Source organism: Falco naumanni, chromosome Z, assembly GCF_017639655.2.
Source record: "Falco naumanni isolate bFalNau1 chromosome Z, bFalNau1.pat, whole genome shotgun sequence".
NCBI lineage: Eukaryota > Metazoa > Chordata > Aves > Falconiformes > Falconidae > Falco > Falco naumanni.
The window spans coordinates 17634459-17649868 of NC_054080.1; the positions used below are offsets into that span (position 1 = coordinate 17634459).

At 48.9% G+C, this 15410-nt stretch overlaps 1 protein-coding gene across 4 annotated transcripts in view; it reads right to left on the reverse strand.

The window, feature by feature from the left end:
* Positions 1-15410, reverse strand: part of TMOD1 (tropomodulin 1) — a 29846-nt gene that overhangs the window by 1285 nt on the left and 13151 nt on the right. For 3 of the 4 annotated variants that reach the window (XM_040579349.1, XM_040579350.1, XM_040579348.1), the window contains exons 3-9: positions 14344-14500; positions 11125-11244; positions 7024-7113; positions 6407-6537; positions 4805-4912; positions 3134-3277; positions 2225-2369 (exon numbers count right to left, since the gene is read on the reverse strand). In XM_040579349.1, the coding sequence (XP_040435283.1) occupies positions 2225-2369; positions 3134-3277; positions 4805-4912; positions 6407-6537; positions 7024-7113; positions 11125-11244; positions 14344-14500 (895 nt within the window). Of the gene's footprint in view, positions 1-507; positions 568-2224; positions 2370-3133; positions 3278-4804; positions 4913-6406; positions 6538-7023; positions 7114-11124; positions 11245-14343; positions 14501-15410 lie in introns of all 4 variants that reach the window. The other variant, XM_040579351.1, reaches the window with a different exon arrangement.

Consider the following 15410-nt stretch of genomic DNA (forward strand, 5'->3'; position numbering starts at 1 on the left):
ACAGTCAATTTTATTTCACACAGTTTGTAATCAGGACTTCGGCCAAAGAATCACCTGATGCTGACTGATGTAAAGACAGCAGGAGACAGATGCCACAGCTTTTCCTTTGCTAGTTTTTCTCAATTGCCCTTTCAAATAAATAAAACTGTCTCATCTCTTATGCTCTGCCCTTAGCCTTCAGCCCTCTGTACATGGTTAACATGGTCAAGGCAGTCTCACATCTACTCTTAACATTGATTTACAGCTACAGTCATGACTTTTCAAGAAATGTGTGTGAGGAAAAAAGGAGAAAAAAGGCATAAAGAGGATGCAAAAGTTAGCTCTTGAGGATGAATGTAAAAGCCTTCACAGCTGGTTCATATAGAGCACCTTGGAGAACAGCAGCTATAGGACCAAAACCAAGTTCTGGCAGCATTGGGTGATGGTAGGTAAGAGTACTGGAGTGGAGCACAAGCGGAGAGCTATTGCTGACAGGGTGGAAAATAAAAGTTTTTTCTATACTTATACATTGTCCAGGTGTAGAGCTGAGATGCTATTGCCAGATACCATCAGACCGATGAATACGAGCTGCAAACAAGAACCAAATCAGACAAAAAATGCAGATTTTGATGGTCAAAGAGGCAAAATGCACAACTGTTGAATGGAAGGCAAGTTGTGAATTCCTCCCCTTAACAGCAGGAACAATTAAAACACTAGATTAAAATCTTCCAGCTGATTACTTTGAATGCCAGATGCTGCACAGTTGTTAAAAACCTTGCTCTGTTCCAAAGGACAGAAAATAGCAAGCCTTTTCCTGGTGCAGCTCTCTAGTCACCAGGAATGCAGCCACAGGCAGAATAAATATGCAGTGAACTGTAATACTGACTGTTCTGTGTGGTCCCTGAAGAACTGGCACATACCTTCATGCTTGGCCATGCTTTCTAGGAGCACGGTACTGGCTCAAGCAAAACTGATTTTTATTTATTTTTAAAACACAACATACTTGTAATCTGTCTAAACGTGGCAGCCGCTTAATGCTGGTTTTGTGTGGCTTTTAAACTTGAAGGTGATTCATGAAGGGACAGAAGATCCTGTCTGTGGTGAATCACATGCAGATTGAAATAGGTAGTTCCAGTTTTTCACCACTTTTTCACAGCTGGCATCTGTACATTAGGTCTTCTCTCAGACCCTGCCTGATAGTCCTCGCTTTCCAGATGTGTCTGGCAGAACCCAGCAGTGCTAGTGGTGGGGAGTGTGTCCCAGGGAGCCTCCAGCCCAACCTCCCACGCGGCAGGGCTGTGCCTAGCACTGGGTCAGGGGTGCTGCCAGCTCTGTCCCCCGAGCCCTGCAAACCCCTGCCCTCCCGGGGAAGGGGTTCTTCCTAATGCACAAAAAGGACAATCAGCAAACTTTTGCTTATTGCTTATGGGTATATTGTCTGCCACTGCCAAGAAGGCATTTGGTGCTGTCAGGTTTGTAACCACCCTGCCTATGCAGTTCAGAGCTGTCGAGCGCCGCACAGCTGGTACGTTGGCTGCATTTAGTACTGCTCTGCTGGACGGGTTTCCAGTGCTCTACAGCAGCCTGTAGCCAAGCAATGGAAAGCCTCTGCCACATGCATCAGCTGAAATGGCAGTTTGCAGACTTGCTCACATTTTGTGAGCACTTGTCATCACTTTCATTGAGGGCATAAAAGTAACTCCAAGCCATGTGGCTTCCCACCTCTCCCTAGAAACATTTCCAATTTGTTTTGCTGAAGGGGATGGGCCAAGCCCTACTGCCATCAAAGTTCAACTCTACTACTTTTCATCTCCTTGTTGAAGTGGGAATGGAGCTGGAGGAAGACAAGCAGTTGGCAGGAATCGTAAGCGCTGGCAGCTCATAACCCATGTGCCATATGTTGTATCACGCGCCGTACCGAAGCACATTATCAGCTCTCACTCATTCCCAACAAGACCCACTGTTACTGCCAAAAACGCTGCTTCTTCTGGGAGTTTTAGCTGTCCAGTGTCTCCAGGTTTGGAGCACAACCCACTGCCTGGCTGACAGCAGTGATGTTAGGGAACCAGTCAGTGAAGGCTGCTTTCCTTCTTGAGGGGCAAGACATCATCAGGTCCTTCAAGGGGTGGTTTCTAATTAAGGCACAACTACTGGAGCCTTCAAGTGAACAGTTCTGCCCTTCTCCCACTAGGAATTGCCCACAGGACCTTCCTGTGCTCCCTGGCTTGTGGCCAGCCTGACTCACCTAGGTCATTGTTATTCATCATGGCATTGGAGGCGCGGAGCCGGGGACCTTGCTGAGTGAAATGGTACCCAAACTTCAGCAGAGAGGTGTTTTTTTCCAACATGTTCGCAATTTCCATTTCTACTTTGTTGCCCAAGGGCTGGCTCTTTTGAAAACAGAAAAGCAAGTTGGTCAGGTCAGAGTGTGATTCAGAGCAAGCACTTAGATCTGCCATCTCCACCCCTTCCCTTCTTCTTTGGACCTGCTGGGTTATTTGGCATTTCTGACTTGGAGCTGGCGAAACAAATCGCTGGCCTGTTCCTGGTACAGCCAAGTGGCTCCCAACTCCTCCAGCAGACATTCCCACAAGTCCTCTTGCCCAAAGACTTTGTTTCTTGGGCAGATTTACAGCTAAGAGATGTCTGGAGAAACTATGGTTCTGAACTCCCAGTCACCTGTCCCTCAGCTCCCCATAGCTCAGCTGCTTCACTACTATCCCCTGGGCTTCTGGGGGAGCTAAACTTGCCGTGACATTTGTGCCACTGCATGCTCTGGAGCTCTCCTTCTCTTTCCCTTGCATTGTAGCAAGATTTTCAGTTTTACTATATAATCGATTACTAATATATTACTAAATATTTATTTAAGTCCCTGCAAGAGCTCCGAGCAAGGTTGACACAGGACAAGTGCATCACTGCTCTCCAGGCCAGCACCAGGAACAAGAAAGCTGCTTGCGCTGCCACAGCCTTTATTAATTACTGTAAGTAGTAGCAGATACTGGCCAGGAACTGCAGCACAAACAAGGGGTTGAAACCTCTTCAAAGCAACCTGGCAGTGGTGGCAGGCTGCCACCCTCCACCTTGACCAGCCACTCAGTTTCCCATAACCAGGACACGTTCACTTGGTCAGAGCTCCTGCTTGTGCAGGCTTTACCTGGTTGTCGATGCGCAGCTCCACGAGCGATGTGTTGCCCTGTAGCGCTTCAACAACAGCCAGGATCCCTGACCCAGAAATGAAGTTTGATTCCACGTTCAGGCTCTTCAGTGTATTATTGACCTTCAGCATTTCTGCTAGTGCCTGTAGGCAGAGGTGGGTGGGAAGAGCTGGCAGTCAGACAGGCAGTGGCAGAGCACCCTGAAGCAGCAGGGGCTCAGCTCTCCTCACCTCCGGAGGGTACCATGAGGACCCTGAGTGCTGAGCGGTGCCACCGCCACCAGCCACGAGAGCTCTGCGCAGGGTGAAGGGGGCTCCCCCCTGTTGCGGAGGTACTATTGAATGTGGGCATGCTGGATGCCGCAGCAAAACCTTGTATGGATAAACCCTTAGGGCCACCCCAAAAGGTGACAGCCCACACTTGTGGCTGCTCTGTGACAGCTTCATCTGTCCCTCTTCTAAAGCCAGCATGGTCAGCCCTGCCTCCCACCTGATCCGCTCCCTGCCTGCACTGCTCCTGTGCGGGGCTGAGATGCTTCCCATCACAGCAGACAGAGAGATGAGCATCTGTCTTGAACAACAAGGCATTCTCCACGTCCAAAACATCTTCCCAAGTGGCTTCACAACCACATTAATCACTTTTGCTCCCCTCAGTGGGTGAGGAGCACACTCCCAACTTCCCTGACCTGATCTGATGATCTCATTCCATAAGCTGCATGGGAGGACCTGTCTACATCATGAAGCAGGAGGACTAGCAGGTGATACCCAAGTGGCAGGGCTGACCTGCACCCACTCACACAGCACTTGGCACCACAGCTCCCCTTGCGCTGCACCGTGACCCACAAGCCCTCAACCAGCATCAGTGCTGCCTGCACCAGCTTCTTCCGCAGTCCAGAGTCCCTGAAGTAACGTGAGGGCTGTACTTGCCCTCCAAAAAGGTTTTTTTTCCTGCCAGGCAACTGATGGTGTGAACATGTGTGCATGGAGGTAGGTAGGGGTGGCCTGGGTAAAGAAGAGCAAAAATTGGCTGCATTGGTGCTGGAGGAGTGTGCAAGGATGCAGCCTGGAAGGTAGCCTGAGAGCCAGGCAGAATGCTCAGCACCTCTCTGCATCCCCGCTGGTATTTAAGACCACCCAGAGCAGCCAGAAAGACCCTTTATCACAGAGACCACACATAAGAAATGCAGAGTCCTGCTTCTGCAGAGGTTTGCACAAATTCATGTATGAAAGAAAGCCAGAGCAGACATGCGAGGGCAGGGCCAGGTGTGACACAGCAGCATATGGCTTTGTACCAACAGAAACAGATGTCGTGGCCCTGATGCAGGATAAACCAAGAGAGGCAAACTGCTTTTTACAAAACACCACTAGGAAGTCAGTTCTCATCTGCTGCTCCTTTTCTGAGAGATCCTTCAGGGTGCGTATGAGACTGAATGGGATTAAAGGATTGTGTCCTGAAATCTCTGCAGCTGGAAAAGGAAGTGAAGGAACCAAAGCCTGTCTGTCGCCGGCTTTCACTAGTGCTCCCGAAACTGCAGCACCTGTACCAAACGGCAGAGGTGCAGGATGTGCCAAACACGATGCTGGGTGCAAAAGCAGTCAGTAACTCTGAAAATGCCTTGTCCAAGAACAGCTCCTGTCACAACTCTATGACAATGACGCGACAGTACTTACAAAAGCAACAGGATCGTTGCTCCGTGTCCCAACTATACTGAACTTCTTCACGCAGGTGTTATTTTTCAGCGCTTCTGCAAAAGCTTTTAAAGTTGGTATGGGAATATTCTGTGAAAAGAAATGCAGACACCTGTGTTAGGCCATCATCCATATGAAGAGATGTTCAACACATTTAAATGATATTTCAAATTTCTTAACAAGGTCAAATCACCAAATACACTTAAGTAATTTAGGAAGGGGTCAATAAATGTTTTTTAAAGTTCTCTTGCTATAATCAGCATGGCCTAAGGAGCATGGCAATGCCTTCATCCTATTTCCCACTTTGCTCTCAGCTTACTGGCTTGATTTGAAGCTACATTATCTCTGCTGTTTATGCCCAGGAACTCAGATACTTACAAACGCAGGCATTGTGGGGATGCATGTAACCAGGGTTCATGAGCCTACACAACACTGCTCCTGAACCTTTTAATATGAATGACAGCACAGAGCAACATTAATGTCATGTTCAGGAAAATTTGAAATGTTCAGAAAAATTTGCCATGCTAGCTTCAACACTGAAAATAAATCCATGCTGCTTATTCTGAGTTCCTACAAAACGAGTATTTTTCACTTACCAAGCACTTCATATACCCTTTTCAGATGCACAAATTTTCACCTGTTTAAAATTTTAAGTGGTATCCTCAGCTTGGACTTCTTGGCACACCATTTGGATCCCACCACGTGGAATCACCTATAGTCAAGGCCATCTACTGAGCCATAACACAGAGCGCAGCGGCTTATCATCTCCATTGCCAGCTCCCAGTTCTCAAAACTGTGTCCTAAAGTCGTGAGTCCAGCACAAAAAAAGCACCTGCCTGCCAGGTTCTCAGCCTGGAGTCCTCAAGAGACATTCAGGGCCACTAGCCAGAATAAAATACATGAAAGTGAAAATATTTTCATTATAGAAAGGCACAGGTATCAGGGCACAAGCATGTGCAGTTAAGCACGTTCTTGCTATTTGAATATGTCGTCATTCAACAGACGCCATGGGATGGGGGTCCTGGGGTCAGGACCTGTATTTTTTAGTATGTGTATGTCCCAGGGGGAACACAAGAAGTGGTGCTCTGTCCTGATATCCTTTCCACAACAAGTAAAGGAGTCCCACAGAAGGGGTGGGTGGGAGATGGACAGGACTCACCTGCAAGAAGGGAGGCTCCTTCCTGCTTTCATGACAAGTGTCGGGATCAGGAAGCCTTCTTCCTTCCACCACTTTATCTTACATGAAACAGCCCCTCCACCAATGTGCCTGACTAAACCATTAAAGCAACCTAAGAACACCTTTAACCAGACAGGCTGCAGCTGGGTTTCCCAAACTATCCTCAACACAGCTCTGCTCTTCCAGGCATCTACAGCAGTCCTGCTACCAACCCCACACCACTGTCCCACAGGAGGCAACAACCCCTGTTTGCCCAAAATGGAGATGGGAAGTACTGGTGTTCCTTGTCTGGCTACAGACAGCGTTGCGGTGTTACTCTGTGCAGCAAAACGTACTTAGTCTCTGCATTCTGTGTATCAAATGTTTGGTCCTGTTATTAAAAGAAGAGAGTAGAAAGGAGAAAATACCATAATATTGTTAAGGTTGACTTCCTCAAGGTCAGGATCATTGTTTTGTATTCGTTTCAGAGTTTCCTCCACATCCGTTGAGTTCGGTTCCTCATCAGGAACTGGTTTGTACTGTGTGGGCTTAATCACACCTGCAAGTGAAACCAAAAGCACCCTGTGAAGCAGCATATTCTCTTTGGGTGTGTTTCTCCTCTTCCAGAAGCAGTGCTGGGAGAGGGAAGCATGACTGACAAACAGATGCAAGAGAAGCGACTGAACAAGCACTCATCAGCTCCCCTTATGCTCACACGCATCCAGGAACACCGCGCAGCACTGGGGCCAACAAGCACAGGACACCAGTGCCTGCTGTTAGGCACTCTCAGGGTCCAAAACTGGGTGGCAGAGGGCACACTGCCTGTGGGGCTGTTCCCTGGGCTGTGCCAGCTCCCAGACAGTGCCAGGGCAGCAGCCTGAGACCACACCGCCTCACTCAGGGCAGGGATGCACCAGAGACGGCCGCAGCAATCACAGGCTGCTCTGACATTCACAGCTCCAACCTTCAGCCTAAAACTAATTCCCACGTTGCTAGCAGTTTCAAAGCCAAACACTGCATCCTGCTAACACTCTAAATCACTTACTGTTGAGCCCTTCTTTGTTCACGATGGTGCTGCTCCCCAGTGCCTCATAGTACTGCTGGTTACTCATCAAGGTGTGCATGCCAAGGATGGCTACAGAGAAAGAAAAGGAGAACATGACTTGAGTAATTGCAGGCTCCAAAGCCAGGAAGGTTGCACACATGTCATGCTGCCCGGGACGGGGGTCCGTAGCACACTACCTTTCTCTGTGCAAGCACAGAATACACAAAGGTGGGATCAAGCCCCCCAGCTGTCATAAATAACAGGGCTCAAATGTGCTCCCTTATTTATCCCAATGTAGGATTCCAATCCACGATCCATAGGAGAAGAAGAACGTCATCTTGTGGACAACAAACAGACAAACAGCAAAGACTTCCCAGCAGCCAACCTGATCACACAAAAACAGCGAGGGGAAGACAACAAAACACACAAAAAAGGCCACTGGCAGCATTTAATCTAAGGAGCCCAGCCCAGCAGGAGCCTGCATGCCCTCATCATCCTTGCTCACCTGGGCATGTGCTGCACACTGTGACAGTCCAGTTTTTGTGATGAGCTGTGCTCCACGCAGAGCCAGATGGACCCCTCAGGCAGCAACACACGAGGTGACTGTCATCTGAAGCATGACAATGCACATCATGCTTTTACTCCACAACAAGCAGGGGTGGTGGTATGCTTTGAACTGATTTTGTACTCTTGGAAGTTGACATGGTGAGAGGCTAAAGCTCTGCTGGCTCAGTCAAAATGCAGGAAGTGATGGTATGAAAAAAATTGAAAGGCTGTAAGAGCCTAACCCCCAAACTTCTGCCAATTTGTGTGTCTCAGGCTTATGACTGCAAAATCAATATGCAAATGCACATTGAAATGTGCCCAGGGGGATCTACTGACATTCTTGCAGCTGCGAATAAGCCGTGGGAAGCCAATGGCTTAAAAACACTTGGGCAAAGATTCCGTTTATAAAAATAACCTTGCTACTCACATAAAGTTCATGTTTGAAAATAAACTGGGTTTTAATCTTTTTTTTTCCTGTAAATGACTATATGACTTTCTAAAAGAAGATGCTGACACACCAATACCTGCAACTAACAGACACATTTGAACAGATCTTGACCTCCACATGGGCACAGTGATTACAATAAATAAGGAACAAATCTTTCCATAAAATTCATGCACGCCACCACAAAGGCACTTTGCTTTCCCACAAACTGCTCCTGTTATGCTTGTTTGGCACCAATGAGTCTGTCACCATTTGTTCGGTGCTTTGACCAAGAAGGGCTGGCAGTTGCAGGAGAAGGCTACCCCCAAGGTATATGGGGGGTACCATATATCTATACCACCATCACAGGGATGTCACCTGCTATGGTGACAGCTCACTGTGGCTCCAGGTCCAGGTTGCATGGGCAGGCCAGTCTGCAGCAAAGGGTGTCAACAAACCACCCACTTCCCCACACCATCCCCAGCCCACCCCCAGCTGGACTGCACAGAGCTGAGCAGTCTCCATCGGCGTGTCTGAGTGAGGCTGGGCACTCCGAGTTTGTATTTCAGCCAGGCCTTTCCTCTGCCATGTACCAACAGCCGGAATTTTCAGGAGAGCAAGACAGCTCGTAGAAGTGATTTGCAGGCTCAGCATCTGGGAACACATGTCCTCTCCCCAAACGCAGCTTCCTCTGACGACAAAAGCTCTCCACCAGCCAGGACTGTGAATACCTGGACTGATGACAGAGGGAGGGATCTGTGGTTATGACCGTGCAGGCAGGGTTCTGAGGGGCTGGAGTTTGTGCCAGTAGCCAAGAGGGACCCACTGTTTGTTAAGCCTGGTGCTTACTGTTTATTATCCAAAGGCACGGGAGCCCTTCCAGGATTCATTATGATCCACCCACAAGAGCAATCCTACTGGCCCAGCCAAGGAAGGCATCCAATACACTGTGGCTGACAACGAGCCCCGCTAATAGGCAGGAGCAATGCTGTCACTGTCAATATTGAGATTTCAACACAGCTTGTATCACAACAGTTCTCTTGCTGCCACTTCAAGACTGTTCTCCTGACAACTGCTGAACAAGCTGCCCTGAACAGCATCTCTCTGTGAAAATAATTGCTGCACAGATCTGGAGCTTAGAAAGGCAGATTTTATAGGATAGGGCTTTACAGAAGTACAGGAGTACAGTAAAAAAGCAAAACCCAGAGATGCATTGCTTGGCCAAGGTACTTCTGCTGGAAGCCTTAATGCAGAAACACATTTCTGAGCCAGAATATGGTATTATTATGCAGAAGATGTCTAGTTGGTGTGATTATTCTACAGGCTACCTTACAGACTTCTGGCAAGGAGGAGACTGCTAGGGGGTCTGGAAGTCTGAAGGAGACAGAGCCGGAAAAAACAAGCACTGAAACGTTCATCGACTTCTAGACCAGGAGGGGACATGTGAGCTCAGTAAAGCATCAAGGAGGTGTTCATATGCTCCTCCAGCCATGGCATATCCCACCCCACTCACAGAGCTAAGTTCACACTACTGGCTTCAGCAAGACACCAATATTGTCATCTCTGCAGAGGCAGAGCAATGAGGCTAGCAGGGGGTCACTTCCACTCAGACAACACTGCCTGAAAAGCAGCAGCGGATACCTACCATGGCAGTGTGCAGCCCCCCCTCAGACAGGGACCACAACTGCCCTCCCTTTGCACAGGGCTTGTTTAGCTTGGCGAAGAGCTTGAACAGCACCTGCAATCGCTCCAGCCCCCTCTCCAGCTCGCTGTGTATTCCAGCCTGCTTCTCAGTCACTGTGAGGTGCACCAACCTCTAATGCTGGATTCCCTCACCCCTGAGCTAGCACAACACCAACCGACTGCACAAACTGCAAGAAATCCATAGCTTTAAAAGGTGTTGGAAAAGATCTTTAACTATTTTCTGTTGCTGTGAGGTGTCATAGGAATAAAAATTCCTATTGTATTGCAAGGTGCCAACGAGGAACGTGCCTCAGGACAGCAGATGAACCCACACCCACTGCCACCACCTACACCTCCCTAAAATTTGCTCCCCCTGCTATACACTGACCCTTCCTCACCCCTCTTGGCTTATCCTCAGTGTCATTCCCCTGCCTCCCTCATCCACAACCCTTTCTCCCCTTTGTAAGTACACTGTCCAGTTACTTCTCATGTTCCCCAACATCTGAACCAGTGGGTAGATTTAGATTAGGTATTAGGAAGAAATTCTTCCCTGTGAGGGCGGCAAGGTGCTGGCATGGGCTGCCCAGAGCAGCCGTGGATGCCCCATCCCCGGCAGTGTCCAAGGCCAGGCTGGACGGGGATCTGAGCAACCTGGGCTGGTGGAAGGTGTCCCTGCCACGGTGGGGAGTTGAAACTAGGTGATCCTAGAATCACAGGATCATTTAGGTTAGAAAAGACCCCTAAGATCATCAGGTCCAACCGTTAACCCAGCACTGCCAAGTCCACCACTAAACCAAACCATGTCCCTATGTACCACATTTAAAACAGGCATTTTTTTAACACCTCCAGGGATGGTGATTCCACCACCTCCCTGGGCAGCCTGTTCCAATGCTTCACCAGACTTTCAGTGAAGAAAATTTTCTTAATATCCAATCTAAATCTCTCTGTTTGATCTTTAAGATCCCTTCGAACCCAAATCATTCTGTCATTCTATGATTAACAAAAAGCAGCCCTGAGCACCTGTTGAAACGCTGCTCTAACCTGACAGCGCTTTTAAGAGGTTGCACAAGAAATTCACGTTCTCACTGAGTCTGCTTGATTGTTTCCTAGAGGTTTGGCTCGAGGAAAGCTGTGCTCCTAAAGGTGACAGGCTGCAATTTGCAAGATTCAGTGGCAGAGACAGAAGTGATCAAACAGCACACACTGTTCCCTTGATAAATCCTTCTTCTCCCTCCTCAGCTTTGGTCTGTGCTCCCGCTTAAATCACATGGGCTGAGAGTAACTTTAAATATACACTTCTTTTTTAATAAAGAAATAAATCCTGTCAAAACTGACAGCATTCAGATAAACAACAAAAAGCTCAATAGCTGATTTCCTGCAAAAGAACGAACAAAAAGAAACTAGTAGTCAAACAACTTGAACTCTCAATTCACATGAAACTATTTTACCAGCAATGTCACAGAGCTCTGCATCAGAGGCATTAGCCAGGGCTTCCTCCAGTTCCGGCTCCAGAGTCACACTTTCCAAAACAGGATCCATCGGCTTCTGCTTGGGGATCCAAGCTTTTCCTATAAATGCAAAGTGAGGTCACTCTCAGTAGAGCTATAACACCTGCTTCACAAGCCATGCAGATGCATTTTCACGGGGTGAGATTTGCACAGTGGAAAGAACAGAGGGGGCACAAGGACCTAGAGAAAAATAAGAGGAGAGACACTGAATGCCATCCCATCAGCTCAGTGTGAGTCCTGCTGTGATGCCAGCCAGGAGGCACCTGCCAGACACCTCCAACTGTGGAGCTCAACTCTTTCACCAGCACGCAGAGGACTGCAGCTACTAAAAACCAACAGTCCATTGGCACAGGACGACTGTTCAGCGTGCAGCGCTCAGAAAGCCATGCACAGCCACACCCTGCAGGGCTTCACTTCTCTGAAAGGGACAGAGTTTGTGCTACTTCTCCTAAAAGGGATGGAGATTTGCCAGCTCTCACACGGACAAAGAGAGGCCAGTGGCCTGCACCCAGCACCCAGCAGGACCGATCCCACCACTGAGACAGTTCCTGCTGCTAAACTCTGAATGCATGGTGGCAGGGCAGGCGGTACTTCAGCCAGGAGAAGGTGGAAAGGTGGTGGTGGAAGGGCCCTGGCAGCAGGCAGAGGTAGCATTCCAGCACACGGGATGCAAGGAGGCTTGGGGCAGCTGGTCTGGCTCGATGTTGTTACAGAGAGCAGTAGGACAGGGGGGAGAGACACGGAGGGCATGCCAGGTGGAGACCCCCATGCTGTGTCTCCTGGGACAGCAGCAAGCCAAGGAACAGGCCTTCTCCCTACAAGTCAGGTCTGAGATTTCACAGCACAGCGCCTACCTGCAACCACCCCCACCACCGGAGAAAAGAGAGAGGCTTGTAAGTGTTTTAACACAGTAGCAGGGAGCAGCCTGTTTGAGTAAACCCAGCCCTGCTGTGGGACAGGACGGGGAGGAGGAGGGATCCCAGGGTATTTTGGAGCAGTCCTCTCCCTGAAATAGCCCAGGATCGCTGCAGAGAGATAGCGAGTGCAAAGGTCTCGGCCCGGCATGCCAGCTAGGACTATTTTTGTCCCCAGCCTGAAACCAGAGTCAGTGGCACCAAAGGGGAGAAACAAAGATCCTGCTGCTCAGGGATGTGCAGAAACAGAAGGGGCTAAATTTAGCCTCAAGGAAAAAGCAACTGCGCTTTGGGGTTCCGCAGTAGGAAATCGAGGCTGCTATAAACAGCCTTTTGCAAAACACCCCATCTCCTGCCTGCACGCTGCCGCCCCAACAAAGACGGCAGGAATCTGCTCCCGGGACACAGCTGCTCTCGCAAAAATAGGTGCAGTGTCACATGTGCCTGCATGGCCAGGCACCTTCTGGGCACTCTGTAGCACAACGAGTGGGAAGGGCTGGCCCTGGGCTCTGGCTTGGTGTGGAGACCCAGCACCGCTGTCCCACCAAACACACAGCTTGGCAAACCATACACAGCACCTGGTCAGTTCGGTAGGGAATAGGAGAAACAGGGCAGGCTTAATTCTGCCATCACACAGTAACTCCTTTTGATATCTCAGTGACATCAAAACTTCTGGGGTTTAATTTCGGCAAGTTTCCCACGTCAGTCATGCTTTATTACAAGTTTGAACTTTAAATTAAACTGTGTATGCAAACACAGCACTATATATCATAATACAGCGTGTATGCACAGACCAACTCCTACCCTGTCCGGCAGCACAGCCAGGGACAGCACCTCCCACGGCAAACTAATAAATCACCCTCTGAACTGCAAACGTGGTAGTTTATTTCCAGCTCTGCCACAACTGTGAACTATGTAATTTACCACCTCTGGCTCACGGTCAATGTAAGTAGTGTCTTCACTCAACAGCACGTTACAAGTGAAAATATGTTTAACGTGTTTGAGATCATATCAGGTTGAAATACGATTAGCTCAGACCAGATGCTGAAGACTCAAAATGCCTGAAATGCCTTTGTCTCATGCAGAGCACTGCTACTACCTGCTGGGCTAGCCAGGCTGGTGGAGAACGTGGGGCTGGGCTATACTTGAAGCTGCTTGATTGCTCTTCCTGACAGCACTCAGTTTACTCTTTTCATTTATTTCTTTCAAGGATAACTAATTTTTTTTTTTGCCAAAAATACCACCTCGAGTTTTACTAAATGGACAGATTTAACACAAGCTCTTTCTTAAAGATGCACATGGATCAGTAAGGAGGCAGATTTGAGAAAGACCTCAGCTGGGAAACAGGGTCACATGCCCACGTTTTCAGCACTTCTTTCTTGACGTGGGGCAACCAGTAGTGCAAACAGCATACAACCAGATCTTCAGCTTCAGGGGCACTGTGGTACAGAGTGAGACACAACAGCTGCTGAGAAGCTCCTAGAAGCATGAGGCAAGGGATTGACCAGACCGCATCCCATGTCAGATCATATTCAGAGTGGTAATGGGAGCAGCAAAGCCCTCTGGATAACGGGACATGTCCCAGGAGAACAGGAAAAGATACCAGAGGAGAGGCAGAGCAAGACCCTTGCTCACAGGCCCCAGGGCCACGCCAAGCAGGGACGCAGCAGTCACTGCAAGCTAAGATGCAGCAAAACAGGAACATGCAAGCTGCAGAGCACTGGGAAACAAGGCCAGGGCCGTCAAGAGGTGACTAGGCGGGAAGTGTTGCGATCATCACAGCTGCGGGGAGCTGTGGAGTGCCTCCATACCGAGATGAAGTTCAAAGTGTTGGGACTGGAGCATGAAAGGCAATGGTGGAAGACAGAGCGCAGCCAGAAGAGCTCAGAGGAGCACAGGGCAGAGAATGAACAGGAGAGGACAGAAGATGATGTCTTCCCCAGAGCTGGACACAGCTGCAGTGGGATGGGGATGGAAAGAGGCTGCACACTGGTACAGCCTCTGTCTATCGCTTAACAACATATCAGGTGGTACCCAAATCAGCAAGCACACAGACCTCTTGAGCACACCCCAGTTTATTAGCCAGCCTGGGCTGGGGCCAGAGAGCAGAGGGAGCAGACCCACCACCCCAGTGGTATCAGAATGAAGTTGTGCTTAGCATTGCAGGTCAGACACAACCCTTCTGCTGTGCACCCGCTATGCCTTCATCGTGACACGCTCAGCATGGTGCAAAGGATAACCATACCTCTCTTTTCACCTGTGAAGGGAACCAAGTCTTCTCTGTCTTTAACGTCCTTTGCCTGCTTTTCTAGGTGGGCCATGAGTTCCTCCCTTTTGAATGGGCCAGTTGGTGGCTTTTGTGTCTGATCCCGCTGCCTGAGCCCTGCTGGCAGCAATGCATTCTAGGCACAGAAGGGAGAAACACAGATTATCTTTGCAGGCTGAGATCCCCATCCACCAAACACTGTCCCCTCTCCACTTTCCTCATTGCACTGTCCTTCTTCCACATTGCTGGACAATCTGCGTCTCCCCTTGTCAAAGGTTATCTCCATCCAACCCCACTGATTCCCACATTTTCTGAGACACGTGGTGCTCCTTCCCCCCTCCAGTTTCAAATGCTGGCTCCATTACAAGATCTCCGTGCTGCCAAGTGGTTGTTTCTCCATAACAACAGCTCCATCTCTTTCTCTGGGGGCTCTCAGCCATCACCTCCTGCTCCTCTAGCATTTTCCCACACTCTCACCATTTCTGCTGCCTCTTTGCAACAGTCACAGTGCTAGAACTGAGCTGCTAAACTCAGCCTGTTTTCTCCTCCCTATATGTACCTGTCCAAGTGCTTACATGCTCCATGTGTCCCAGTAAGTTCTGGCCTTTCACAGAACCAGAACTTTGCACACACCATCTTTTCTGGTGGTCTCTTCTGCCTTTCATGACACATCACAAAACTACAGGCAGGGTTTCGCAAAGAAGGTCACTCTGCTGCAGATCAAAATCCCTGTGAACCTCAGCCCTTTTTTGAACTGCCTCCTTGTTATTCAGTCACATTAGACACCATGGGAAGTTGCTTTGTGCCTGACACATATGGCACGTAAGCACCTGCTTATATTTAAATATAGAACAGCCTTAATGCAGTAAGACTATTCCCAGATTTGCCACTAAGCATGTTCTTTAAAGGCTTGCTGGGTAGAAGTCGATGTTTACTTTTTAAGACATCCAAGGTGATTTTGAACAACATGCCAATTTTTCCACGCCCACCTAACAGAAGAAATCCATTGTAATTTAAATTTGTATAGTTGAAAAGCCTTGGAAGGA